This window comes from Rhinolophus ferrumequinum, chromosome 14 (genome assembly GCF_004115265.2).
Source record: "Rhinolophus ferrumequinum isolate MPI-CBG mRhiFer1 chromosome 14, mRhiFer1_v1.p, whole genome shotgun sequence".
Classification (NCBI taxonomy): domain Eukaryota; kingdom Metazoa; phylum Chordata; class Mammalia; order Chiroptera; family Rhinolophidae; genus Rhinolophus; species Rhinolophus ferrumequinum.
This window is the reverse complement of record NC_046297.1, coordinates 4,132,320-4,158,659: the sequence shown is the minus strand read 5'-3', so window position 1 is coordinate 4,158,659 and position 26,340 is coordinate 4,132,320. Positions and strand designations below refer to the sequence as shown.

The 26,340-nt window shown below is 44.5% G+C and overlaps 1 protein-coding gene across 1 annotated transcript; it reads left to right on the top strand.

Annotated features, from left to right (window-relative positions):
- Window positions 1-878: 878 nt before the first annotated feature.
- Window positions 879-22,351, top strand: CHMP4C (charged multivesicular body protein 4C). Its single transcript, XM_033126787.1, has 5 exons — window positions 879-1,249; window positions 16,873-17,050; window positions 19,164-19,278; window positions 21,836-22,001; window positions 22,177-22,351. Exons 1-5 carry the CDS (start codon window positions 1,060-1,062, stop codon window positions 22,239-22,241), a joined length of 714 nt encoding a protein of 237 aa, XP_032982678.1. The 5' UTR covers window positions 879-1,059; the 3' UTR covers window positions 22,242-22,351.
- The last annotated feature ends 3,989 nt before the right edge of the window (window positions 22,352-26,340 follow it).

The window sequence follows — 26,340 nt, the reverse complement described above, 5'->3', positions numbered from 1 at the left end:
TGGGGTCCATGCTGGCCCCTGACAACTAGAACCCAACTGCATGTTCCATTCCTTGTCGCAGGCTCAGCACTGCCTGTGCCATTACATATCTTGTTCTTTCATCTTACCAACCTCTGCTTGCAGCTCTCCTAGGTGGGACTGACGCATAGTGAGCATGAAGAAAAAAGAATGCTTCTTTTCTCTAGGACATTCTCTCCTTTTTCACTTCGCTGCCTCTGTAAAGGCATGTGACGTAGATCCAAACACAAGGGCACCCCATTAAAGGTTTCGGATACACTAACAATCACGCTGGTTCCTAATTACAGAATTGGATGCAACAACCACACACACTCAGCTTCCTGACATTAGGGAAAGTCATGACCACCATCTCTCTGCCCCTTTGAGCCACGGGAGGGTGATCTAGAAATGACCCATGCCAGCTGGCAGCCAAGGTGCAGGGGCCTGCCCAGATGCCTCACCTGCAGAGACAAGCCCGGTCGGGCCAGCCGCTCCTAGACAAAGCCACTGGCCTGCACGCCTGCCTCGCAGGGGCAGACCCCTGTCCTGTGAGCCGATGCCTCCACACCCACACCCACACACCCCCCGCGGACAAGTCTGAATGCTTTTATTCACCAGGACAGGGACGGAGTACAGAACACTGCATGCACACACACTCCACAAACACAACACACAAACCCGTAGGGGATAAAGCATTTTGTTTATCAGGGTCTCTCTCTCTCTCTCTCTCTCTCTCTCCCCCCACAAGACCCCTGGGACATTGCTTTGCTGTCCCCAGCATAGACAACACGGCACTTGGCTGCGGTCCTGAGTTTTGCGCTCCTTCCCAGCTGTCCCCGAACTCCCTGGGGCAGGTGGCGCCAGCGACCAAGTCCGACTCCAGCGCCCTCCCCTCCCGGCCAAGCCGAGGGCGGGGCGCTGGCGCCAGGAAATGCCCAGGAGTGTGTGTCACCTGCCCCGACGACTTGTTGATTCCCAGGAGCGCCGCCTTCTAGGTTGGGACCTGGAGACTGGAGGACGGTCTCGCTGCCCGTCCCCCAGGCGGCCCCCAGCTCCACAGACATGAGCAAGTTGGGCAAATTCTTTAAAGGGGGAGGCTCTTCTAAGAGCCGAGCCGCTCCCAGCCCCCAGGAGGCTCTGGCCCGACTCCGAGAGACTGAAGAGATGCTGGGCAAGAAGCAGGAGTACCTGGAAAATCGAATCCAGAGGGAACTCTCCCTGGCCAGGAAGCACGGCACGCAGAATAAGCGAGGTAGGCTCCGGGACTGGCCCGGGGTGGGCTCCCACCTTCCTGCCCCCAGCACTTTCCTTGGGGACAGGCCAGCCCAGCCCAGAGCACCTGTCCCCGGGGCGGCCCGGTGTGCTTCCACAGCCTTTCTAGGAACTGGCACTGACCCCCAGCGCTGGGACTGCATTGAGCTGAGCCCTGTATGCTGCTGGAGGGCAAAATGTAAGGGGGCCCCCAAAATCTCAGTGACCCACAGGAACACTATTTGTACGCAGTATGTTAACAACTCAAAATTAATGCCAAAAAAAAAATCCACGATGAACAAAATATCAAAATTTAAAATAAAGACAGGATCATTATTATTGATTTTTTTTTTTTGTCTTTTGCCTCTGGCTCTTATGTGTTTTGCATGGCACTTCGTTATTTAAAATTCTGTTTTTAAATGGGATATTTTGTTCATTGTGGACTTTTCTCATTAACTTTGAGTTTTAAATATACGGCATGAAAATAGTATGTATCTCGATGACTGAATTTTTTGGCACCTCCTTAAATTTTGCTCCTGGCTTGCTGAGCGCAACACTCAACATCAGGCTTTCTACCCCGGGTTTGGCGGCTGAATCACACCTTTTAACGTGCATGCACATCTCCAGCGAAGTATATTCTAGTAGTTCTGGTTTGCCCGATGCCTCAGCTGTTGAAGACTTTAGTTGGCTGTCGTGCAGTCGAGACATTATACAACAAAAAGACAGGGAATTAAATATTACATTTCCTAGCACTGGCTTTTGCCACACACAAGGGACTTTGAGTCAGTAATGCTTCTTCGTGCCCCACGTTGCACCTTGGACTCTTCTTTCTTTGTCAGAGTTAATTGGTTTCTTCAGTGCACAGCTCTCTCTATAGACAATAGATGTAAACAGCACCCGTGGAACCTATAGAACCCAGCCAGAGGTTGAAGGGATTTGCTCTTTTAACTCAAGGTCAATGGCAGACGCCGAACTAGAAGTGGTCACGCAGGACTCTGCTCCCCACCAAAGCTGGAACTTGCCTTCTTAAGTCATAAAGATTGAGCCTGAGAGATTGAGCTTCTCCCAAATGAGGCTGCCATTGTTCAATGCAGGAAAGGAATTATATCTCTTGGAGCTGACCTTGACTTCCTTCTGGTTCCCATAAAAATGGTCCTGATACATTCATGCCCTCTGATTACCAACAATAGAAAAAGGTCGTTTCATTTTTTTCTCTGCTATTGCTTATAACTTTTGGCCACATTATAGCCTGTTTTCGAGTTAAGTGCTGGTTTCTATTTTTACTTTATGTCTGAAAATATTTTGGGAGGTTATTAAATGGCAATTTCTACAGAGACTCTGCCATTATGGCTTGCCAAAAACTCATTGGTTGTTCTGTTCCTCTTCAGTTTGATAAAAACTGATGTTTTTATCAAACTGATGTTTGCTTAGTGTCTGTCAAAGGTTTTCTTTTCTTTTTTGTTTTGTCATCCGTCTGGATCTGTATGTAGCTTTATCTACCGTGATTGCTTAGTAAATATTGGTTTCAAAAAATCTGAAAAATTGAACATCTGCTTCTAGGAAATGGTAAAAATATACATTTGTGTTCGGAAGACCAAATTGTAAAACACATATAGAAATGTTCTGCAATTGTCAATGCACTAAAGTGTAAACAAGTAGACTTTATAAAGTCAGTAAAAAAAAAAAATAAAGCCAATGCTAGTTAAGAATATCGATCTGACTCCCTTAAGTCAGACAAGCTATACATGCAAGTGTCAAGTGCAAATACTCAATTGGTGTCAGAAAATCCATTTACTCTTTGTTGTTTATCCTTGGGAACTACACTGGTGTTAGTCCAGGCCTGGTTCTACGGTGGCCCTTGGAGTAGGAAGAGGCTGGTTAGCATGGGGTCATGTGCAATCTGAATGATGGACAGAATTCGATGAGCGACCATGCTTTGGAATATACTGTCAATATCGGCTTCACCAAATAAACCTGGTAACTCATATACACATATTCTCTTCCATTAGCCCCTAAGAAGTATTTTCACACACAACATAAGGCCCAAAATACTTGACACTAAATGGACCTTGTGTTACACAATGTCAGAGCTAGAATGGCTGTTATTTACACGATAATCAGGGTGACATCGTGTACATGCAGTTAAACTTTTACTTCCAGAGGGGTTGGCAAACACGCTGTCGAGAATACTAGTTGAGTAGTAGTATGTCAGTAGTATTATGTCAGAAAGAACCACAGTCCTGGCTTCTACACATTCTCCTGCGGTCTATTTCTCTGCAACAACAGAAGTTTTGACGGCATTCTGACTGTCGAAAGTGGGTTTTATTGGTAAAGTGAGGAACTCTGCAATGAGCATAGGAAGTGTTAGAAATGGGAGCTCATTGGTGAAGTCGTGTATATTCTCAACAGGTGGATTGGCCACCGTGGTTTAGAAGCACTTCCTTGCTCCCCACGTAAGAACCGGTGGGAAGAATGTGCTGGGGTGTAAGTCACTACCATCAGGATGGTACCTGAGGCTCCATCTCAGATCAGTGCAGCGTCTGGTCCTTGCTTCAGGTGGGTCTCTGAGCGAGTCCACCTCGCACAGGGCACAGCACCTGCCAGGGGGACATCACTGCGTCTGCAGGGAGCCTTTCACATCAGGTGGATTGAATCTAAAAAGACATAAAGTGGGGACTTCACTGAGTTCATGGAACAGGGTGAAACACGGCTCTGTCTCTCGCCCAGTGTATGTTTGCTCATAAGTGATTTGCAGGAGTTAGCCTGTGCTTGCTCTCGTTGTAACTTGTTGCAAGGCTGTGCGGTGGTAGCTAATGCTGCTCACTCCAGACTTCTTCTGCAGTCACCGTGATCTACCAGAACGAACCTGAGTGTGCCCCACCAAACTGGCTTTGCCGCAGCCAAGGCCCTGGTGACCCGAGAGAGTAATGGTGGGAGCGAGATTCAGGAATTGCTTAAACGCTTTAGGAGGTCAGACATTCTTGAATGCGCTTTGCTCCGATTCCACGATCGGTCTCCTGCTCTCTAGCTAGGAGTGTGCTTGGTAGAAAAGCAAACTTTTCCTACAGAACTTTTCTACTTCAGCTGAGCACTGCCATGCAGAGCAGTTTGCAATCCTGGCTGTAGATCAAAGTCACCTTGATGTCTGGGTCCCATCCCCATAGATTGGGATATAATTCACTGGGTGGGGCTTAGGCAGCGGTGTTTGTACCAAGTGCCGCAGGTGATTCTTCTCTGTGTGCAGAGCTCAGGATTAGGGACCCAAATCCACAGTAATGTCAATGAGGCAGAAATCCGAGTCCCTTAGTCTTGCAGCCCTTCCTAGCCTTTGTCACATTATGGCACCCATGGGCACTGGTGATATTTGGCTGGCGGCCTCAGGAGCAGACAGTACCAGTATCTTAATGCACTGCAAACCCTTCCCGCTGCACTGGTTTGGTGCAACGTCTCAGGGGTCGCTGTCCTAACCTCCTGTATGAGGTCTTTTTCCCCCCCAATATTATCACTGAGAGATGGTCATAGTGATTTTGCTTCAATTTAATATCCTGACCCAAGTTTTACGCACTTGATAGAAAGTGACTTTGTGTAGTAGGTAAGAGCCTGGGCACCAGAGCTGACAGCCCTGGGTTTGGGTCCCAGCCCTGCCTGGGCTGTGTAACTTTAGACTCCCTCCCTGGCCTGTCAAATTCTCAGTTTCCTCATCTGCATAACGGCTATGATAAGGCTGATTCTCAGAGCCGGGAGGCTTAAAGACATGACTGTGTGAAGGTCTTCCTTCAGTGTTCTATAAATACCAGCCAATGTAACGACAGCTTTTTTCTTTTTTTAAAGCTGAAGTTGGCTTCCTAGTACGTTCCACTTACTGGCCCCTATTTTGTCTTCTGGAATGACTTGGAATCAATCTACTCCATCTGTCACATGAAGACTTTTCACATATTTGAAGACAGCAGTCAGCCCTCTGAGAGTCCTGTCCACAGCCCCACCTTGGTCACTTCCTCGGTTACCCCTTACTGGGCGAAAGTGTCCTTACCAGGGCCGGAGAGGCCTGAGAGCCCCCCTAGGACACACTGTGCGACTCTAAGAGTTCCCCTTGGATTCACACCCTAGTCCCGGCCCCGTTGCATACCTTGTCCCAGGCTGAGCAACAGCTCCAAACACGTCCCTTTGTGAAAAGGGCTGGGTCCAGTCTGGGGTGTCAGTGGGCCCCAGGCTGTTGGGCTGATGTAAAAGAAAGGCTGGGATGGGGGGAGCGAAAGTGGCCTGGATGCCCTATGCAGGATCGTCACACATGACCCCAGTGGGAGCCGGGTCCGAGGCCCACTGGGCCCCTTCCTCGGGCGTGTGTGTGGTGGACAGTCTGCCTCCTGTGTACGAGGCTCTCTTTGCAGCCTGGGCTGTATTTTGGGGCCAGGGTGCCTTTGCTTTCAGAGTTATGCGCGGACCTAGTCATCCTTGGGGCCAGGTGTGTGCAGCCCTGCTGGCTTAGCTCAGTGCTGGAACCCCGTCAGGCTCGGGAATTTGCTTTTTCTTACAGTCGGCACAGAGCAGAATTCTGTGTGAGTGCTTCTGTGTGCGGAGAACCACATGTGTGTCAGTTAGTGGAGAGCCAAAGGGTGATGGCACCAGCCTAGCTCAGGTAACAGAGACAGAGACGGCCGGACCCAAGGATGGGAGTTCCCTTGGGAACTATCATTTGCCTGGTGACCTCCTTTCTTAAGAGAGTTTCTCAAAATGTGCTCGTCAAGTCACCTGAATCAAAACTCCTTGAGGATGTTTGTTAAAATGCACACTCACGAGTACCTCCCTGCACATTCCTATTTAGTAGGTCGAGTGTAGGGTCCAGAGATCTGAACTTAGTTTTCTTTAGGGATGTTTGTGTGGCACCGTGACTCTTGGTCCTAGACCCTTAGAAGGCTCTCAGCGTTTTCCAGTCTTCCAGCGACTACCAAGTACTGTAATACAGCGCTCTGTTTACCTCCAGTTATCTGATTGTTTCTACCACACTGTGCTCTGGGGCTGGGAAAAGAACGAGCTTTATTCCTGGGGCATTAACTACCTATGTCGGGGCCAGGCATTGTTCCCACTCAACTGGCCTTCTCTGTCTGGAAAACACAGAGCAATGGACACAGGACCCTCCCTGAACCCCACCCCCAATCCCTCCCCCACCTCAGGAGCCCCCCGGGTCCCCACCCCTGGGTGGGAGACCTGACACATCTGAAGCAGCCCTGGGAGCCCTGTCACTTCCACGTTCTCGCGTTCCCACTCCCTCCCTGTGCCCTCTGAGCCCTGGCAAGGACCCTGCACGGACTCACACCCTCACTCACTCACTCACACACTGACCAGCACGGAGGGCTCTCGCTTTTGTTCTCTTAGTACAGCCTCAGTTTGCATTTTTCAGAGGCCATCTCAGTTGCTTTCCCCGCTGCATTTGGAAGGGGTTAAACATCCTGGCCAGGTTGACTCTCTCCCCCTTATTTAAGTTCTGTTAAGCTTTCATTTGGCGATTTTACATGTGTTGCTATTGACGATCATCTTCTTTTCAGTTGTCTTAAAATTAAGATTTTATTAATTCTGATTTTGTCTTATCTGTGAGCTATTTCTTTTAGTTGAATCAGTCACAAAGGTGGTCAGCAGCCTTTTCTATGGCCGTCGACGTCTTGGTTAAAATACACTGAGTAAGACAGAACCCATGGCAGAGCCTCACGGCATGCCGCTAGAGACCTCCACCCAGGATACCCTCTGCGTGACGGTGACCACAGCTCATCGGAGATTCCGCTCAGGAATGATTACCCGTTGGACAGATCAACACTCAACCAGTTCAGTTATTCGTCCAGCTATGACTAATACACCTGACCTACATTTCTAGCCATTCTCATCTTACATTTCCAACGTTGTCTCTTTTCCCTAGCAATGCTTCAATCTGCCTTAAGAACTATAGTCCTAAAACCAAACTACAGTCACACACCCATGGGCCATAAATGCTGGTTTATGAACTGATACTGTGTTAGTGTCATCAGATCACCTGGAAAGCTTTTTAAAATGCCACACCAGGAGGTTCTGTGTCAAGAGATGAGGGATCAGGTTGAGGATGGTGGTGCTCAGAGCTTTCGGGATGGTTGTGAAGTGCCTAAAGTTAGGACAGCGTAGGTGTACGGTGTCACCTAAGTCAACATCCAGGAACCCGAGTAAAGACGGTTAGGAACTTCGTTTGGTATTTTTCATCTGTGCACTCAGATTGGCTTCTAGTTACCGCTGTCTTCTTTTCTACTTCCTCAGAAACCACAGTGCAGAGTATTTCTTTTCTAGAATCATTCTTTCAAGTATCTGCGGCATAGATTTTTGACAGTCTGCTGACGTGTGATAGCTACTTTTAGAAGGGTAATTGGTACTGTGTCTTGTGTTACGGGACCTTGCATCCAGTTTGCTTTCCTCGTTCAGGAATTCGGAGCGGAATTATAAATATTGGAACATTCATTTCTTCTCCCTCTTCTCCCTCCTGTCCTCCTCCTCATGTACATTCCACAAAGCTGGATAATAGCCTACCACGTTTTGGGGAATATTTACATTAAGCAAAGAATATAATTTTCCTGTATTTGTGCTATTTGGCTGTTTATTGAATCAGCTACACTAAGGTAGAATAAGGTAGAAAGTTTATTACTAACTTTATTATGCCAAAGTCACTGATTTGTACAGATTCAAGGATCTATGGCAGGAAATTACTATACGCTTGCCCTCGGGTGTACGTAGTGCTAGCGGTGTGTTTCTCAGTATTTTAGGACTACCGTGTTTCCCGAAAATAAGACCTAGCTGGACCATCAGCTCTAATGCGTCTTTTGGAGCAAAAATTAATATAAGACCCAGTCTTATTTATTTTAATATAAGACTGGGTAATATAATATAACATAATACCGGGTAATATATAATATAATGTAATATAATATAATATAAGACTAAGTCTTATATTATTTTTGCTCCAAAAGACGCATTAGAGCTGATGGTCTGGCTAGGTCTTATTTTCAGGGAAACACGGTGCTTATTTCTGATCTGATTTCAGTTTCAAGATAACAGACAAGAAAAACGCATCCTACCCTAACCAATGAGATATAAAGCAAGGAATCTAATACTGAGATGTTTTTCATTTATGTTGCTTTGCTTTGTGGGTAAGTTGTGGAAAGGGCACGAATGACCTATTTTGGTTTCATTTTTCAGCATATGCTTAAGTACCTGTGACTCTGTTTGTACTTTAAAGGGACAGCATTATCACAGGTACTTGAAAAATGTACCTCAAACCTGCACAATAATATTGAGGATTTATTTTTTTAAGTCACATTCTCACTCTTTGCCTTACTAAACTCTGATTAGAACTTTTAGTACATGTGAGTAATATTAGCTCCTCCTGCTTTCTCTATGATTTGATAGAAGTTTTAACCAACACACAGTTGGCTTAAAAGTTTGCAGAAGGAGGAACCACAAAGCAAGAATGTGGATTAAATATAAAACAGATAGTATTATTAAATATTATTTCCTCAATAATTGACTTTCCTGTACCGAGGGTTTGATTCCTTACCTCAAACGAATGGTGCTAATAGGGAATTGCTTCTATTCCCTATTTGGGGAATATTTTGGGAATATTGGGGAACTATTTGGGGCTTAGTCCAGAGTTTATATGGCCCTGCTTTCAACAGTAAGAACTCAAACCTGCACAATGGCTGTTCCAGCCCACTGCCACGTCCTTCACTTAGGGATTTCTAACTTGTGGGTATTTCCAGTGAGGGGGTGTGGGGCAGATAAAGCCCCCACTTCCATGTGCTCTGTGTGTCACTTCCATCAGCTGTTCCTCAGACCGTGTTTCCCCAAAAATAAGACCTAGCCAGACAATCAGCTCTAATACGTCTTTTGGAGCAAAAATTAATATAAGACCCGGTCTTATTTTACTGTAATACAAGACTGGGTCTTATATAATATAATATAATATAATATAATATAATATAATATAATATAATATAATATAATATAATACAATACCGGGTAATATATAATATAATGTAATATAATATAATACCGGGTCTCAAACTAATTTTTGCTCCAAAAGACGCACTAGAGCTGATGGTCCGGCTGGGTCTTATTTTCAGGGAAACATGGTAGTGACATCAATACCAACGTGGGAATGGCTACCTTCTAAACAAAACAAACCCCCAAAAAGCAAGCCGACCAAAATGGCAATTTTTAAAAATTACAGGACAGGAAAAGTTGATTATTCTCTGCTAAAAGTCAGGAACCCTTGCATTAGAAGTTCAATTCTTGATTTAAAAATTAAAATTCAATGTCAAGCACCTAACTTAAATGAAGTTTACACTTTTATATTTGTCTAACATAGAAATTTAGAGGAATGAAATGATGCAACCATAATATTTGACAAGCACTTTGGACATTTTATTTTCTATTCAAACATGAATCTCCAGTGACTCGTTTGGTTCTTTCACACTGGTTATATGCTGCCTGGTCAGAGTGGGTGTGTCCTATTTGCTATAACAATAACATTGTTCAACAGGTTTTTCTCAGTGGGCAGTGCTGCTGTTTACATGACCAATTCTTTCCATGTATTTTATACCTGTCAAGTGAAAGTAAATATAGCCTTCGAGTTTGAACAAAGATATTATTCTCACTCAAAATTTCTACTGCAGCAAGAAAAAAATTAAAATTATGTTAAATAAATGTACACCTATTTTAAAGATCACATATGCAAGAGCCTATGTTTTATTATTTTGTGAGCAGTTTGAAAAGTTTTATTTGTGGAAACTACCTGGATTTATTGGGTATGGTCCTCCCACTTACGTTTGAAAAAGGAAAGAAGAGTATAGGTCATGACCAATTTCAAGGTAACCCTATTTTTAAATAACTTCAGATAGTAATAGTAATAGTCACCCTGAGGATAGGAGCTGTGTGTTTCCTGAGATCTGGTGATCTTAGGATCTCAAAGGAATAATCATACAATTATAGACAGTGAGAGTGAAAGGGGCTAGAGGGGTATAGTTTGTGGGTTCTCAGAGGACCTGTAAGCCACGGACACAATGGTAGAAAATACTGCTGCATCGTGTGAATAGAAAATATTTGTGTATAAGTAGAATATTGAACCATATTCTAGAACATACACACACACACATACAGAAACACACACACAAATACACATATACGCGGATACACGCCTGTAATATAAAACTACATCCATAAGTCCACGTGTCCACCCTATAGAACTAAGAATAGCCAACTGTTTCTGAATTTTTCCGTTTACTATTGCTGGTTTCATAGTCATACTGCTTTCCCTATATTCTAGGCAATAGCAGGTCCACAGGATTACCAATTTGTGAGCTTACTAATAGTACTAATAAGTAAAAACCACACTCATTAAATTAGTTATATTTTCTGCCTGGTGTTAAACATTAACTGGGCTTTTACAAAGAATATCAAGTACATTTTAATGAATACATTGGGGTGTTGTTCCAACAACAGGTTAATTATGCAAACACTCAGCCCCACATTAGCGGCTCGCTTGCAGCCGGAGTCCACTTCCAAATGCCCTTTCTTCAGAACACCCCTCCCGCTCCTTGCTGGTCCTCTCAGGCACCTGCTCGGCCGCTGTGCAGTCCCGTCGGTCACTGCTGTGCTCTTTTTCCCGTTAGCTCGCAGTTTCCCTTTTTATGGCACTCGATATTGGCGAGCCCTCTAAAATGGGAGGTTACCTATACGACTCAGCGAGTGTGGCAAGCTGGTGTGATTTGCTCAGTGCTGAGGTTCCCAATCGCTGATTTCTTACATGTCTCAGCGAGAAACACGGGTTAGCAGGAGATCTGCAGTAGGGGAGAGAGATGGGGGTGCTGGCAGGGGCCGTCTGTGCCGTGCCTTTCATCACTCATGTTCCCCAGTGAACAGTGTGTTTGAGTCCCTTGTGGACAATCAGCTGCTTCAACACGGCCTCCCCTGGGACGCCCTCCCCTGCCATCCAGAGAGAGCTTACACTCCTCTGTGTAGCCCCTGGACCTTGTACACGGCTTGTGTCATTCTCCTCTGTCTCCTCTGCTACTTGAGGCGAAGGATGTTATGTACGCATGCTCGTATCCCTGGGCACACAGCTCTTGTAACATAGGAGGTGCTTCATAAATGCTCGTTGAAGGAGGAATAAGTGAATGAAGGCCCGTTTCCTGTTTTTCCTCCTCTGAGATTGGAGTCTTATACCTTTGTCCCCGCAGAACCTCCCGTGGTGCTGGGTGGGCGGCGGAGCTTCCTATGCGCTTGTGGACTGACAAGTGGATGGATAAGGAATATTTTCGAGAAGTGAAGAAGGCCAGGGAAGTTTGTGATGAGGTGTTAGACTTTGCTAGTATTCATTCCCCCAGCTGTTTCTAATCGAACCCTTGACTTTGAACTGAAACAGTTTGGTTTTATTCCATTTGTGGAATGCTTAGGATGCTGCTTATTCAGATTGTGTGTTTTGAGAGCTGAAACATGCTGCCACAAACTTCAGAAGGTGTTCTGTAGTGAATGAAGTGACTTGTGGGTGAGTAAGAACGGACCTTACATTAAAGTTTATTAAAGTGTCTCCAATCAAACAACGGGACTATGAGACTTCCTCGTTAAAAGCGAAAGAGGACGTAACCAATTATGGGTGCCATATGTATTTTAAGCCCTCTCGGGATTACTTTTTCCAGACTTTTCTAGAGACCATCTCTTCACAGGACAGAGACAAGCTGTCGTAAAGACAGCTGCAGACAAGCTGTCTGCAGTCATGGATGTGTTGGTTCCTAAAAGGTTCTTCCTTGGCCAACTGAAGGAACCCCAATATACCCACTTGCACACCCTGCGTGAGTGAAGGACAACAGATGGACCCTGTTGCCCTTGTCATTATATGAGCAATGAACCTGCAGTTCTTTTCTGCTGTTTTAAGGCCTTTTCCTAGGTGACCGGAGCCTTCCTGCTCTGGCAGCAGGGTGAACTCGTACAGGGCTAGCTGGATTTGGGTTCAAGGGAATAATTCTCCAGTTTCAGTCCCAACCCTCAGCAGGCTGGAGTGCAGGCTCGTCATGCTTCCCCAGCAGCAGGGGACAGAGGACACGTCTGTGACTCCATTGCTGGAGGCACATCACTGCTATGCGAGGAGACGATACCCGCCGGCCCGCTGTTTCTCCACCACAAAGGAATACAGTCAATTCCTTTGTTTTATGATGAATGTCATCCAGGTTGCACCAGCTGATGCAAAACACACACAGGAGCTTGGGAGATTGGATTGCACCTTCCATGCAGGTTAAGTTACACGGACCTAAAAATGTTCCTCTTTGCCAAATCAGGAGCGAGCCTTCATTTGCAGGATTTGTTGCGTGTCTTGGAAACAGTGGAGCTGTTTCTCTCCCAGATGGTTTATTGGAAGACAAAGTCAGAGCCTGTCCGACTCCTGGTGGGCCGCTGGCATCGTCATTGCATGTGAGAAGCAGATCACAGGGAGCTGCCTCACGTCCGCTTCTTGGCTCTTTGGAACAGAAGCCTCTTGTCTTAGTGTTGGGAGAAGCTGGCAGTGCCTGGCAGAATTTGCGAGAAGTGTCAGGTGTCCTGGGACCAGATCCAGCCATGCGGGAATCACCGGTTTTGCTCACACCAGGTTTTCTTGAAAATTGTAAATCAGCTTTTAAATTGGGGGGGGGGGGGATTTTGCATGCGAATCCAGACGCCTTGCTTCTTTGAACCAGGGGAAGCCTGGGCCTGCATGGCAGCCGTGGACTGGAGCCCAGCGGCATTGCGTCCCTGAGATCAGGACGGTTTTCCCCAGTCGCCACACCCCATCCTCCCTGTGGCTCCCTGATACTGGGGCCAGTGCCCATTGCCATTCATCACCACGCTTGCACGATTTTCTATTGTTACAGGAGAGCAACGTTCCTCTATCTTTTTCTCTCTCACAGGTGAGAAAACAAAGAAGGCCTTTCCCCTAACCTCTGTCTGCTTCACTTACTTTCATCACCTGCCTGGCTCCCCAGAGCGGGGGACTCGGGTGCAGGCCAGTCTGTAGGTTGTGGCGTGGGCATTATAGTGTAAGTTGAGATCGCAATGCTGGGTGAATTTTCAAGTTTCTCCCACATATTGTGAAACGCAGATACCATTTGTTAACAGAGGCATTTAAAATCGTGTCCAAACCAGAACTTATTGTTATTATAACAAGCGTTTGCCAGGTGAGGCGTTATCCCACGTTATTCGCACCATATGGTTCTGACAACCCTGTGAAGGAGGATATGGTGGGACTCTGAAGTCTCTGATATTCAGTGATGATGCATTATGTGCCAGACACGGCACGAAACACTTTGCACGTGTTATTTCATTTAGTCCTCAACAACCAAATGCGCTGCAGCCTCTGTTTTCCAGTAAGCCACTTACGTAAGGTCACATAGCTATGGATAGATGGAGCCTGGATTTGAAAGGAGGCCGACTGACTCCAGAATACAGTGTTCTACTGTCATCTTCCAGGTACCTTTGTTGTTGTTGTGATTCAAATGAACAAATGTCACTTACAAAGAGTGAAGGTCACACGCTGAGCTTATTACGCAGTTATTAATTGAAAGAGGTGGGATTGAAACACACATCTGGTGGCTCCAAAGCCTCATCCTTTATAGTAAATTGCTTCCTGATTTTCAGACAGTAATCTACAGTGAATTCTTATTAAGAAACATGGCGTACTTTTTAATGGAGAACTTTAAAATTTTTCTCAGAAAAAAAAAAAAAAGGAAAATGCTTTTGGGTCAATAGTTTCCAAATAAGTGTAGACGTGGAACCAGCCTGACAAGACAGGGAGGAGACGCACTTTGAACATTCCCCTGTGGGTATGGTGGGTGGGGAGCTCGGCTTCTCAGGGTGAATAGTGATACTCTGTTGAAGAGTATTTCCTGCTGCGCCTTTGGAAAAGTGGAGCTCTTTTGTAATATCACATTCCTGGGTTGGTGACGTCTGGTGAAAAATGGGTACCTTGTTGCTCAGTGGTCTCAGAAGTAAGATAGACCATCTTAATAATTAATGAATGTTAAATAAATAGCAATTATTAGTAATAATATCAAGTTGCGAAGTCCCTACCATGCCCAGAGACCATATAAAGTGTTTTCCATAAATTAACATTGATTTTTAAGTCACCCAGCCTTCTGGGGATTCTGTCCCCATATCCAGAAGAGCAAACTGAAGCTGAAGGAAGGGAAGTGACTTCCCCAAGAGCACACACCTACCGAGGACGGAAAACGGACTCACACTCTGGCCTAGGAGGCCATACGTTTTCTATTGTACCAAGTGCACCAAATGATCAGGTTTATTCATTTAATACTCGTGCATTTCATCTTCTGTAAAGTAGGCCAATAAAAGCATCTACTCTTGGAGTTTTTATGGAGTTCATGCCATACATGACATAATGCACGTCAAGCATTTTGCACAAGCTTGGCCTATAGCAGATAATCTGTGTCAGTTTTTGTTACTATTTTGTTGGCCATGTGCTAGGTAGGTACCGGGGGAAACAGGAGAGCAGAATCTTCCTTCAAAGGGGAGGTGGGAGGAACTGATTGTACAAGTCATTATGGGACAGTGTGAGCAATGCAGCAGCAGCTATGGGTCCACAGGCAGGGTGTCAGCACAGGGAGGTAACCGGCCGTCCTCCCTGTGGGGGCAGAAAACCCTCATACAGCTCTGATGCGAAGAGCCTCTCCACGGAGTGGTTTTGTGAAAAGACCTTGATGCCAGATGACTTAAAAAAAAAAATGTTTTGGCTCTTTTCTAAAGGAAAGGTTAAACAAATAGGAACTGTTCTATAAATAAGTGTAAGTACTGTTCAGCAAGCCCTGAAATTGTGGTGTTGCATCTGGAGAGGGAAGCAGAACAGAGCCTGAGTAACCCTGGACCCCCACTGTCCATAGGGCAAGGAAGGGCGGGGAAGAGAAGTCACCGCTCTCCAGCGAGGGAAATATAGACAAACATCCCACATCCAAATTAAAGCCTTCCTTTGGCAACTGTGGGAACCCCCAGCCTGTGTGCTTGCTCCCTACCCGCTGAAGGAAGCCTGCTTGCGGGCATGCCCCACCCACTTCTTCCACAGAGCTTTGCACAGCTTTCCCTTTCGAGAGAGAGGCCCCAGAGACAAACACACGTAACCACAAGAGGCATATCACCTTGTCCTGACTATTCTAGCCTCTTAGTTACAGCTATGAACCCATAAGATCAGAAGAGTTTCAGGACAGGTGATTGCCTGAAAGAGAAGGATCAAGATAAGCAAGGCAAACAGCTGGACCCAAGAGAAGAGAAATAATGGAAGACATAAAAAAGTGTTAGAAGCAGAACTTGGATTAGCATCTTCAGGGAGATTCCAGAGGCGATTGCATTATAAGACGAGAATGGGCTGCCCTATAAATGAACAGCTAGAAGGAAAAGTTCTTAGAAATTGAAAGCATAATTAAAAATAAATAAGTGAAAGGGTAAAAAAAAAAAAGAATAACTAGAACTGAAGACTACTTAGTGATCTGGAATATAAAGTTACGGAATTCTCCAAGAACATAGATCAAAAAGAGAGATATATTAATAGACTGAAGGATAGACCCAAGGAATCCAATATCCGTTGCAAGAGGATTTCAAAAGAGAGAAAAGAGAAAGAATGCTTTGAAAGGGTCACAGTGTGGATGATAATATAAACATGAATACGGGTTTCAGAAGAAAGTAGGCTGAAATAATGGAGGGGAAAGAAGTAATTAAAAAAATTAAAGAATGCCATTTCCGCAAGATGAAGGAAGACTTGACTCTTCAGAATAAAAACACTCCATAAATGCTTACTTGAGAAAAGAAAAAAAAGGAGGCATGTACCGAGACTTACTGGTGAAATTTCCTAACTGCAAGGTAAAAAAATAAAGTCTTAAACATTTCCAGAGAGGAAACAAGCAAACAGATTATCTACAAAGGGTATTGAGATATCAGTTCTCTGAAGGCAATACTTCTGTCACCAGTATGCCATCTGATTCTTGAGCGTGACTCTAGCAGTTGATTTCATGGGCGCTCATGGTTAGACAAAACCTTACGGCCCATCTCATAATCATTTCAGACCAAGACATGCGGTTTGGCCTCCTAGAGTTTGGACTGCCACTCACTGTCTACCTTCAAGCAAGTTACATAACTTGTCTGGGTCTCAATGAACTTGTCTTTGAAATAAGGAAACCGGGCTAGAGTAAACAGTCATTAAAGTTCTTCCTTCCTCTAAAGTTTTATTTTTCTCTTGCATGACTTTTTACTCCTATTTTCATATCTATCCTTTTTTTTTTTTTTTTTAAATCCAGTACTGACAGAAACAGTTCTGTGGTACATTTTATGGACTATGAAAATTGACTTTTCATCCTCTGACACATGCCAGGTCTTTGGATGAAAAGAACAACAGTGTTTGCAGGAGTGATCGCTGGTGCAAGTGATGGGAGGACAGGGCTTCCCCTTGAGTTTCTCAGCTTTTCCTGGTCTCCTCTTTGTCTATGGGGCGACAACAATGCTGAGTCCATGGTTGGCGCCGAGCAAATGACCCCCGAGGAAGGGACTGGGCTCTCTCCTTACAAACGTGGCTTCTCCCATATTTAGCTGCTTTACAGGCACTAAAGAGAAAGAAGAGGTTTGAGAAGCAGCTCACTCAGATTGACGGCACGCTGTCCACTATCGAGTTCCAGAGAGAGGCCCTGGAGAACTCGCACACCAACACCGAAGTGCTGAAGAACATGGGTTATGCGGCCAAAGCCATGAAATCCGTCCACGACAACATGTGAGTGGCTTTGGGCTCCGTCGGAGCCAGAAATCCCCTGGGTGTTGGGAGAGCTGGAGGATGACTGGGGCAGGAGTGGGCTTTCCCTTTGGAGCCTTTCTGGACATGTCGGGATGGAATGCTCCCTCAGAGAATGAGGAGAAGTGATGGTGGCAAAAAAACAAAACAAAAAAAGATGAAAACATGGCGGACGTTCATTTTGCCTTTAAGGTTTCCCAGTCGCCTGACAGCCCACCTGTAACTTCTCGTCCTATAATTTTTTTAAAAAGCTTCAACGTCAACACCTGTGAGTGTGTTAGAATGATGGAAGAGTGGTTGTCAAACTTGGGTGGGAATCAAAATCACCCGGAAAGTTGCTAATGAGAATACAGCTGCCCAGGCTCCTTGAAGAAGGGCAGGGCCTGGACCTCTGTGTTTGTAACCTAGTTCCCCAGGTGGTTCTGATCCTAACCCATGTATGAGAACCACTGCCACAGAATAACAGTTATGAGCATGGATTTGGGGCTCAGATTTTCTGGGTGATAATCCCAGGTCCACTGCCGACGATTCTTGGGCACATTACTTCGCCCCTCTATTCAGTTTCCATTTCTGTGCGTTGGAGATAACAATACTATTTGCCTCCTGTGGTTATTGCGAGCCTCAGTGAGATACGAGACATCATTTGCTTAGTTCCTGGTATGAAGTAAGTAATCCATAATCCATATTCATAGTGGTCGCGGGCAGTGACCGTGGGCGTTGTATTCATACTGGGAAGTCAATGCCTGGGACTGGACCCTTCCAAGAGGTTAAATATCACAATGAAGTCTGAGTGAAGATGCACAGAGCAGCGAGAGCCTGAGGGAGGCGGAGAGGTTCCCACGGATGGGAAGAGGTGAAGAGGGCCAGGCCGGGGTCAGTGAAGACACTTCTGCTAACACTTTCTTGCCTTGATGACTCACTGATGGTCAGCCATCCTCTAGACGGCTCCAGAAAGATCCTTATAGTTCCCATCAGAGCCCAGAGCCTCTCTCCTTGCTGGAAGCCGGGGGCTAACGTGTTTTATAAAATCAGGTCGTTTAGCCGCTTCATCCCATCGTGTTCCTTTTGAGAAAAGTTCACCCTCAGCCCCAAATTTCAATACTCCTTTTTAGACATACATACTTTATATATTTGTCACAAATAGAATGATAAGAATTAGAAATACGGGGTGGCAGGAGAATGGTCAACGTGTTCTTTCTGATTACTACATGAAGTTATATCGAAATGCTCAGCTTTTTCTGGCAAACGTGCAAAAGACTTATTCCTCTGGGAATCAGAATTTCAGGGATTAGGTGGCTTAATGACAAGGAAACGCATCACGTCTCTGGTACCCATCACTTTGGCCTCGTCCTGGAGAAGCCGTCCAGGTCCTGTACGTCAGCCCCTGACCACTCAGGCCGATGGTTAGGGGCCGGGGCGGGGGGTGGAGGGTTCCTCGAAGCAGCTGTACACCTTGGGCCTGGGCTGCCCGATGCCTGTGCTGCCATTGCTGATCCTTCTCAGGTGATTTATGCCTAATCCTGCCCTTACCAGTAAGCGCCCAGGGGGGCAGCAGCCCTGGGGAAGCCCTGAGGGAATCAGGCCACCAAGCTACTGGGCATTCAGTGACAGTCCTCTGGTTCCAAAATTGAGCTCCTACAAAAGGCTGCTACCACATAGGGGCTGCTGAGAGCTGTTCCAGCTTGTCTTAGTCATGGTGGTTCTTGGGGGTCCATGACATCATTTCCTGCAGACTTGATACCTAGTAGCGTATATTTAAATTTTACATGTGCCTTACCAGAAAAAATTTCAAAATGGGTCTACAAGGATTCTTATAAAATAATTGCTATAAAATAATTTGCTCTCTCAAATGTGACTCCCAAATGTCATGGCTATTTATTTAATATCTGAAATGTATGTGTATGTACAGGATTATTCGATTTTTGAAAGGCAAATCACTTTTAAAGTTATCAAGGTCACCGCCAGGAATTTTTGTGATCCTACTGAAATAACAGCGTTTATATTACATGGACTCATTGTTGATATGAGATTATATCTGAATTCCTACTTTTAAAGTAAAATCCTAAAAATATTTCAACCAACGATTTTTTCTCAGGGATCTGAACAAGATAGATGATTTGATGCAAGAGATCACGGAGCAACAGGATGTTGCCCAAGAAATCTCAGAAGCATTTTCTCAACGGGTTGGATTTGGCGATGACTTTGATGAGGTAGGTGGGTGACACGACCTAAAGGATGGAGGATGACGGCTGCTACAAAAGACTAGCTTCCCACCATGGAGAGCAGGCAGGGCTCCTTAAATGTTTCCTTAAATATCATCAAAGAATCCATGATATTTGCTAGCAATGTCCTTAAAAGGGAAGTGAAGTGTTGGTAGCTCTGATCCGAAGGAAAGATGAATACAGTCTGGCAGACAGCCCCCTGGTTAAGTTTTCAGCTATTAAGGAAAAGCAGTGTGTCATTAAGTAAAGCTCGTGACTTGTAATGGCGGAAGCCGAAATGGCCCATAACGAGGAGGAATCGAGTGCTTGCACATCTGGGCAAAACGAAACAGACTGTGAGACTCTGCAAGGAACAGACGCATCGTGCTCTGTGGATGTTAAATTAGAGGTTAGGCTGCCTCTGTTCATTACTCAGGCTATGAAACAAAGTCAACGTGGACGGGCTTATTAACACACACAGTCCACTTAGATGAAGCAGTCCAATGAGACAGACTGTAATTATAATGGTGGCGCCTGCACTGTGAATTTCAGTGGTCCTACTCGAAGCACACACAAGTAGGATGGGGACAGATTTGGAAACGTTTCCAGTTCTTAGAGTAGCACGGTGAAGAACGTGACTTCCTACATCTACGTGGCATTAAAAATGACACCTCTGCTAAGGGGAGATGTGGCTCCACAGAATCCCAGAAAATGAGGATTGGGGGTCAACAACTTTTGAAAATGGTGTATCCCAGGAGTCGGAAAATGTTGGCTTTCAGGCCAAATCCTAGCCCATGAGCTAGGGATGGTCTTTACGTGTTTAAAGGATTGCAGAAAACAACACCACCAATAACCATGAGCAGTAAGCAGTATGTGACGGAGACCATGTTGGCCTGCAAAGCCTGCAAAGTGCTGTGTGGTCCTTTACGGAAAGCTGGTCCAGCCCTGCTAAGGCTAACAAACATCTAAGGGCTCCCGGCTCCTGAGGACCTCTGGGCTGGGCCGTTTCACTAAACTGTGTATAACGCCCTTCACTTCTCTGCCCCTTAGTTTTCTCATCTATAAAAAGAAAGTTACTGGATCACTAATCGCTACGGTTTCTTAAATTATAAAATTCTTTTACCAATGAATGAATAAGTGACTGGTACCTGATGGAAGAGATGATGATTCTGTCATCATTTGGGAAAGAAAATACCACCATCTTTTCGGTGCTGTTGAAAACTATCAAGCATTACTCGTAATCCTGGGCACACGTTCAGTGTGGGATAGTGTGCTCTGCTATTAGTGTATTTACTGTATTTGTTCCTGATTGTTTCGTGAGTAGAAATCGGACATCGGAATATTTGTTCTGAAGGGACTTGATCCATACAGCCCGTGGGGAATCATACAGCATACAACTACACGGGGAACACTAGCTCACACACACGCTCATGGTTTCTTTCCTTTCGTGGGTAGATGTAACCATGCATGTCAGATAGTTGTTCAGCTTGCTGCACGTCTGACACACATGGGTGACCACATGTGGTTGGCTTACGGAGTCCCTCTTTCGGCCGATGGTATTACTACTCTCATTTTGATGGAGGGGAATTATTTGCTTATGTGCTTTTCTCTCACATTCAATCATAGTCAGTCCCTCCTTCCAGGTGGACTGTTGGTTCAACTTTGCATCCCCAGATCTGCGTTCAGTGTCAGGCCAGGAGTGAGCGCTCAGTAACTTTGCTCAATGATGAATCAGTGAAGAAACGAAGACGCTCCTTGGTCGACTATAAAGTGTCTTAGGTCACTTGTAGTGGGGACAACCTCAGAATTCTAACGATGACAAATTTAGTTTAAACTCCCAGCCTCTCTCAGGGGAGCTGGACTCTACCTGAGGGCCCACGGAGCTCATTAGATCTGAACTATAAGTGATATCCTATCTGCTATAAGGTGACTTAAACACCTCAAACTAGTCTTGTGACTCCAACGGACTTAGGATGGAGAGCAGTTTAGAATTAAACCAGACTCTGGAACTGTTGCTGAAAGAAAGAAATACAGTACACCTGCCTTGAGTTGAAGTTTTCCCAACCCAAACACACAGCATCTTTATGTGGGGTTTGGTAGTTTGATAAAGGAACTATAGTATCTTTGATCCGTTTTACTTTCTGTCCGTTTTATGCTTTTGCCATACCTGTTGTTTTACTCTCAATAACACTAGCCCAAATGAGAGTATTGATTTCCTCCAGTTCAAGTTTCCCAGATTCTCAATTTTTGACAGTAGAAAAGAGGCATTGGAAACCTGACAGGCAAGGAGTAGATTTCCTGGAAACTGGAGGTTTTATATTCAGCTAGTACAAAGTACTTGAATAACTGTTTACTGAAGTATTAGATTAACTACAATAAATTTGCACAACCCAAAATATTCATTTTTAATCATTGCTCAGTGTTGCAAACAAGACTTCGTCTTAAATATTCCGTTTCACTGGGTTCTTACATATCAGTTGGGTAGCAGATGTTCTTGTTATTGGGTTTGAGGAAACCCGCTGCTTGAAACGTTAATTCCATCATTCTTTCTTTCTCCCGTGTTCAGGATGAATTGATGGCAGAACTTGAAGAATTGGAGCAGGAAGAATTAAATAAGAAGATGACAAGTATCCGACTTCCAAATGTGCCGTCTTCGTCCCTCCCAGCTCAGCCTGACAGAACACCAGGCAGAATGCAGGGTCTGTCCTCCACTGTACAGCGTTCCCGAGCAGGTTTGTCCCTAGGTCCCCTACCTGCAGTCACGTGATTGCCTAAAATGATAGCCGGTTCTCTCCCTTTTATCACTTAATTTTTATCCCATAACTACATAACCTTTTCATACATAGTTTTCTATGCTGAAAGGATACATGCCACCAATGACTAATTCTCCTCCATTTTATGTTCTAGCATCTTCCAGGAGGGCAGAGGAAGAGGAGGATGATATCAAACACTTGGCGGCTTGGGCTACTTAAATTAAAACGGAATTTTTGGACACCTATGTTAATGAGATGTACAGAGGACATAAAAAAAAAATGTTTTTGCCAAGTTCAGAAGTTAACAAAGACCCTGTTTTGTATTTACACTGGATGAGTAATTAATTGTCTTTTAAGTCTCATACGTGAAAGTTCAGAAAAGGAGACGTGCCAGACAGAACCAGGGATGGAAAGGGACTTAGTGGTGGCATCTTAGGGGGTCTCTCCACACGACGGGAGGGACCTTCCACCTTGTTCACGGCTCTTTTCCAGTCCTGGCCCATAGTTGGTGCTCGCGGAATCCCGTTAACATATAAGACATGTAACAGATTGTAAGCCACTTCGGAGGGATGCGTGTGGGAGAGCTGGGGAAAAGAACTTTGTGTCCTCTGCAAATCCAAGTGCATGGTGTGCGTCCAGGTTAGAAGACTCGGAGCCTGCGTAAACACACCATGTCTTTTGGAGGAGAGGCTTCCCGTAGAGAAGGCTTGTGCGAGTCTCTACACATACAGTTTCACTTGAGTTTTGCCATTTACAACCTTAAAGGAGCTTTCATTGACATTTATTGTGCCAATTAAGCTTGGAATGGGGCACTGGATGCATTGCCCCAAATGTCGGAAAGCACTAATGGCTTACACTGCTGAGCGAGAATCCCCTGGGTGTCATTTAGTCACTTGGGGAGCCGTGTTGACACTCCCAGGCCACGGCGTGAGTTCTCGGTCTCCTGTTTTGTGCTCTCTTGTACGTTAATTTACACTTTATGGCACGTTCCTCGTAAACACATTAAAAAATAGAGGCAATTAAAAGTATGTCTTGACTAACATTTTGGCCATAATTATTTTTAAATGAAAGTCAATTACAAAATTATGTATCGTCCATGATATGTCATGGACCATAAAATGACAAATGTCATTGTACAAAATGTTCTCGTGTTCCCTACATTTGCTTAGCGATGCCGAGAAGTGGAAAGAACATTAGACCTGGAGGTCAGTAAGGGTCCTGCATTCTAGTCCCTGCTCTGCTGCAAACACAGTATAATGAGGCAGGTTATAAAGTCCGAGCCTTTGTGTCTTTACTGGGAACTCTAAGGGCTGGACTTGATGATCTCTAATGGCTCCATCCTGCCACAGGCTGGATGTTCTTCTTAGCAGTCTCTCCCCTCCACAGCACAGTTTCCTAATCTTCCTGATTTCTTAAATCTTAGTTAACACGTCCGTCATCGTGGGAAACTTTTCCTGACTGCACAGACTAAATCAGGTCTCCCTGTTGTATGCGTTCATAACGCTCTGCTTGCTCTCCTATCACCTGTCACGGTTCATATCGCGTATTTACTTGAATTATTACTCAGTGATTGTTGTCCTTCCCTGCTGGCCTGTGGTCGTCATGAGGGCATGAGCTGTGTCTCTTTCAGTTCAATAGGGTTTCCCCAGCTCTCTGCACAGTTCCTCGTACACAGCAGGCAGTCAATAAATAGTTATTCAATGAATGGCTTTTCCCTTTTTATATCTTTTTGGGCCATGACAGGAAGTTGATTTACCATCTACCCTCAAACAACTAGAAAACTGGACGAAATACATGAAACAGTAGTTTCCAGACATTGGACAACAGGCAGCATGAAACTGATTCCTGAGAGAGAGAGAAACAAGTGAAGGGAACCCTTCCAGTGTTCAGCTCACTGACTTCACCGGGAAGGAGAGCTCAAGAAGAACCTATAGGTGGAGAGAGAGAGAGAGAGAGAGAATGCTCTGGAGGTCGGCAGCGGGGTCCCTTCAAGTCTTTGGCTGAGACCTCGTCTGTGTACATGTGTTAGGAATATACTGAGCCCAAGCAGAATTGATGGAAAGAAGCAGGCGCATCCATCCCCAGGGCTGGGACAAGTTTGTGTTCCCTATAGCCATGGTGGGAAGACCTAAGACGGGAGGCATCAGATTGAGTCCCCAGAAGGGCGTTGACTCAGTAGTGAGGTCAAATTGTGCCTGGACTAAAGGCTGTTCTGGGCCCACCCTAAAACACTTAAACACAAGTTACGAAAGAATGAAGTGATTCCAAGTAGCCTAACTGGATCCCAGGACAAAAGCACCTCATCATACTTAAAAGGATATAAAAGCTAAAAAGTAACAACAAAACAACTAAAAGAAAACCCTGGCACCCAAATCTTTGGATTTCGAAGACTTCGTATGAAAATAATGTAGAATATCTCATTAATACATTTATATTGATTTGATGTTGAAATGTTATTTTAGGTGTACTGGGTTCAATGAAATATATTATTACGGTTTATTTCACCTGTTTCTTTTACCTTTTTGAATGTGGCTACTTGGAAATTTAAAATTACATGTGCGGCCCACCCTTTATTTCTTGTGGTTAGTGTTGCACTGCAAGGTCGATTTCTCATTATCACTGAGTGCACTGACAATTTGAAGTACTGAAATGACATATTGTTAAACATAAAATTTTCAAGAGGCGACCTCTGATTCTGAAAAGAAAAACTTGCTTTGAAATAAAATCATAATACGGTGGCTCTGTCGACAGTAAGCACAGAGCAAAAGAGATGAGGGAAAAGGTGTAAATCATCCTCAGATTGATGAGGCACTGAAAAGAATGAAGGCATTAATCAGACCTCCGAAGGTGTTTTCAGCAGGCATCCTTCACATGGGAAAGCTTTCGTCTGGAAGTTATACATTCTGGGTCGTTTGGTAAAAATTGTCCTCGGTATTTTATATGGTACTTCAGGGGTGGACCCCCCACGTGGGCAATGCTGGAGAGCTGGTCTGTTGTGTTTTGTATTTTATATAAGCAGTTACATTTACTGGTGTTCTTTATTACTTTGTGTTGATTCAAATCACTGTCTAATGTCCCTTCATTTAAGCTTGAAAGACTTCGCGTGTCTTATAGGACAGGTTTACTAGCAATAAATTCCCTCAGTTTTTATTTGGTATGTCTTAATTTCTACTTCACTTTTTAAAGAATGGTTGTGCCGGATATACATTTCTTGGTTGATAGTTTTTCTTTTTTCTTTTCCGCTTTCAATACTTTGTATATGTCATTCCACTGCTTTCTCGCCTCCATGGTTTTTGATCAGAAATCAGCTGTTAATCTTATTGAGGCTTTTCGTTCGTGGCGAGTCTCTTCTCGCTGACTGCTTTAAGATTCTTTGGCTTTGGCCTTTGTCTGTTTAATTATACTGTGACCAATTGTGGATCTCTGAGTTTTTCCAACCTGGGGTTCATTGAGCTTCTTGGATGTGTTGATTTATGTCTTTCACCAAATTTGGGAAGTATTTGGCCATTATTCCTTCAAATATTCTTTATGTCCCTTTCTCTCTCCTCTCCTTTTGGGGTCCCATTACATATATGTTAGTATGCTTGATCGTGTCACATAGGTCTTTTAGGATTTGCTAGCTTTTTCATCATGTTTTCTTCATGCTCCTCAGACAAAATAATCTTAATTGACTTATCTTTAAGTCCACTGATTCTTTCCCTGCCTGCTCAAATTTGCCGTTGAATTCCTCTAGTGAATTTTTCATTTCCATTACAGTATTTTTCAACTTCAGAATTTTTATTCCTTTCTCCTTATTGAGAAATTGTTCTCAGGTGACCTTGGGAAAGTTTCTTAATCTCTGTGAGGCTGAAATTATTTAATGACATAATAGGAGTGCTATCACTGCTCTCACTGGATTGTCCTGAGAATTAAATGGAACTATCTACATGAAGCTAAGGCAGTACCTGGTACGAAGTTAATGCTTAATAAATTATTTCTTCCTGCTCTTGTCAATTCTCAAAGCAACAGAGGCACTTTAAGCAACAATTATCACCACTTGCCATATGCTACCGATATGTTGACTGAGTGCAAAGGCTCTTGTTCAATATTTGATTTCGTTTATAAAACATGGCTATGAAGTAGGTAATAAATATTAAATTCGTAGAAAAATTGAAAGTGGCTCAGAAACTTCCTAAAACCACACAACTCCTAAATTGAGATTAAGAATTTGAATTCAGGTCTCCTTTAGTGCAATACCTATATCCTTAATCTCTTTCCAGCATCTCTGTTGACACCAATGCTTCCCTCACAAGATGACCTAGGCATGAAATCCTTCCGA

Coding starts and splice junctions, on each gene's coding strand:
- CHMP4C (XM_033126787.1), top strand. CDS start 1,060: ATGAGCAAGTTGGGCAAATTCTTTAAAGGGGGAGGCTCTTCTAAGAGC. Junction 17,051..19,163: donor AAATCCGTCCACGACAACAT/GTGAGTGGCTTT, acceptor ATTTTTTCTCAG/GGATCTGAACAAGATAGATG. Junction 22,002..22,176: donor TGTACAGCGTTCCCGAGCAG/GTTTGTCCCTAG, acceptor TTTATGTTCTAG/CATCTTCCAGGAGGGCAGAG.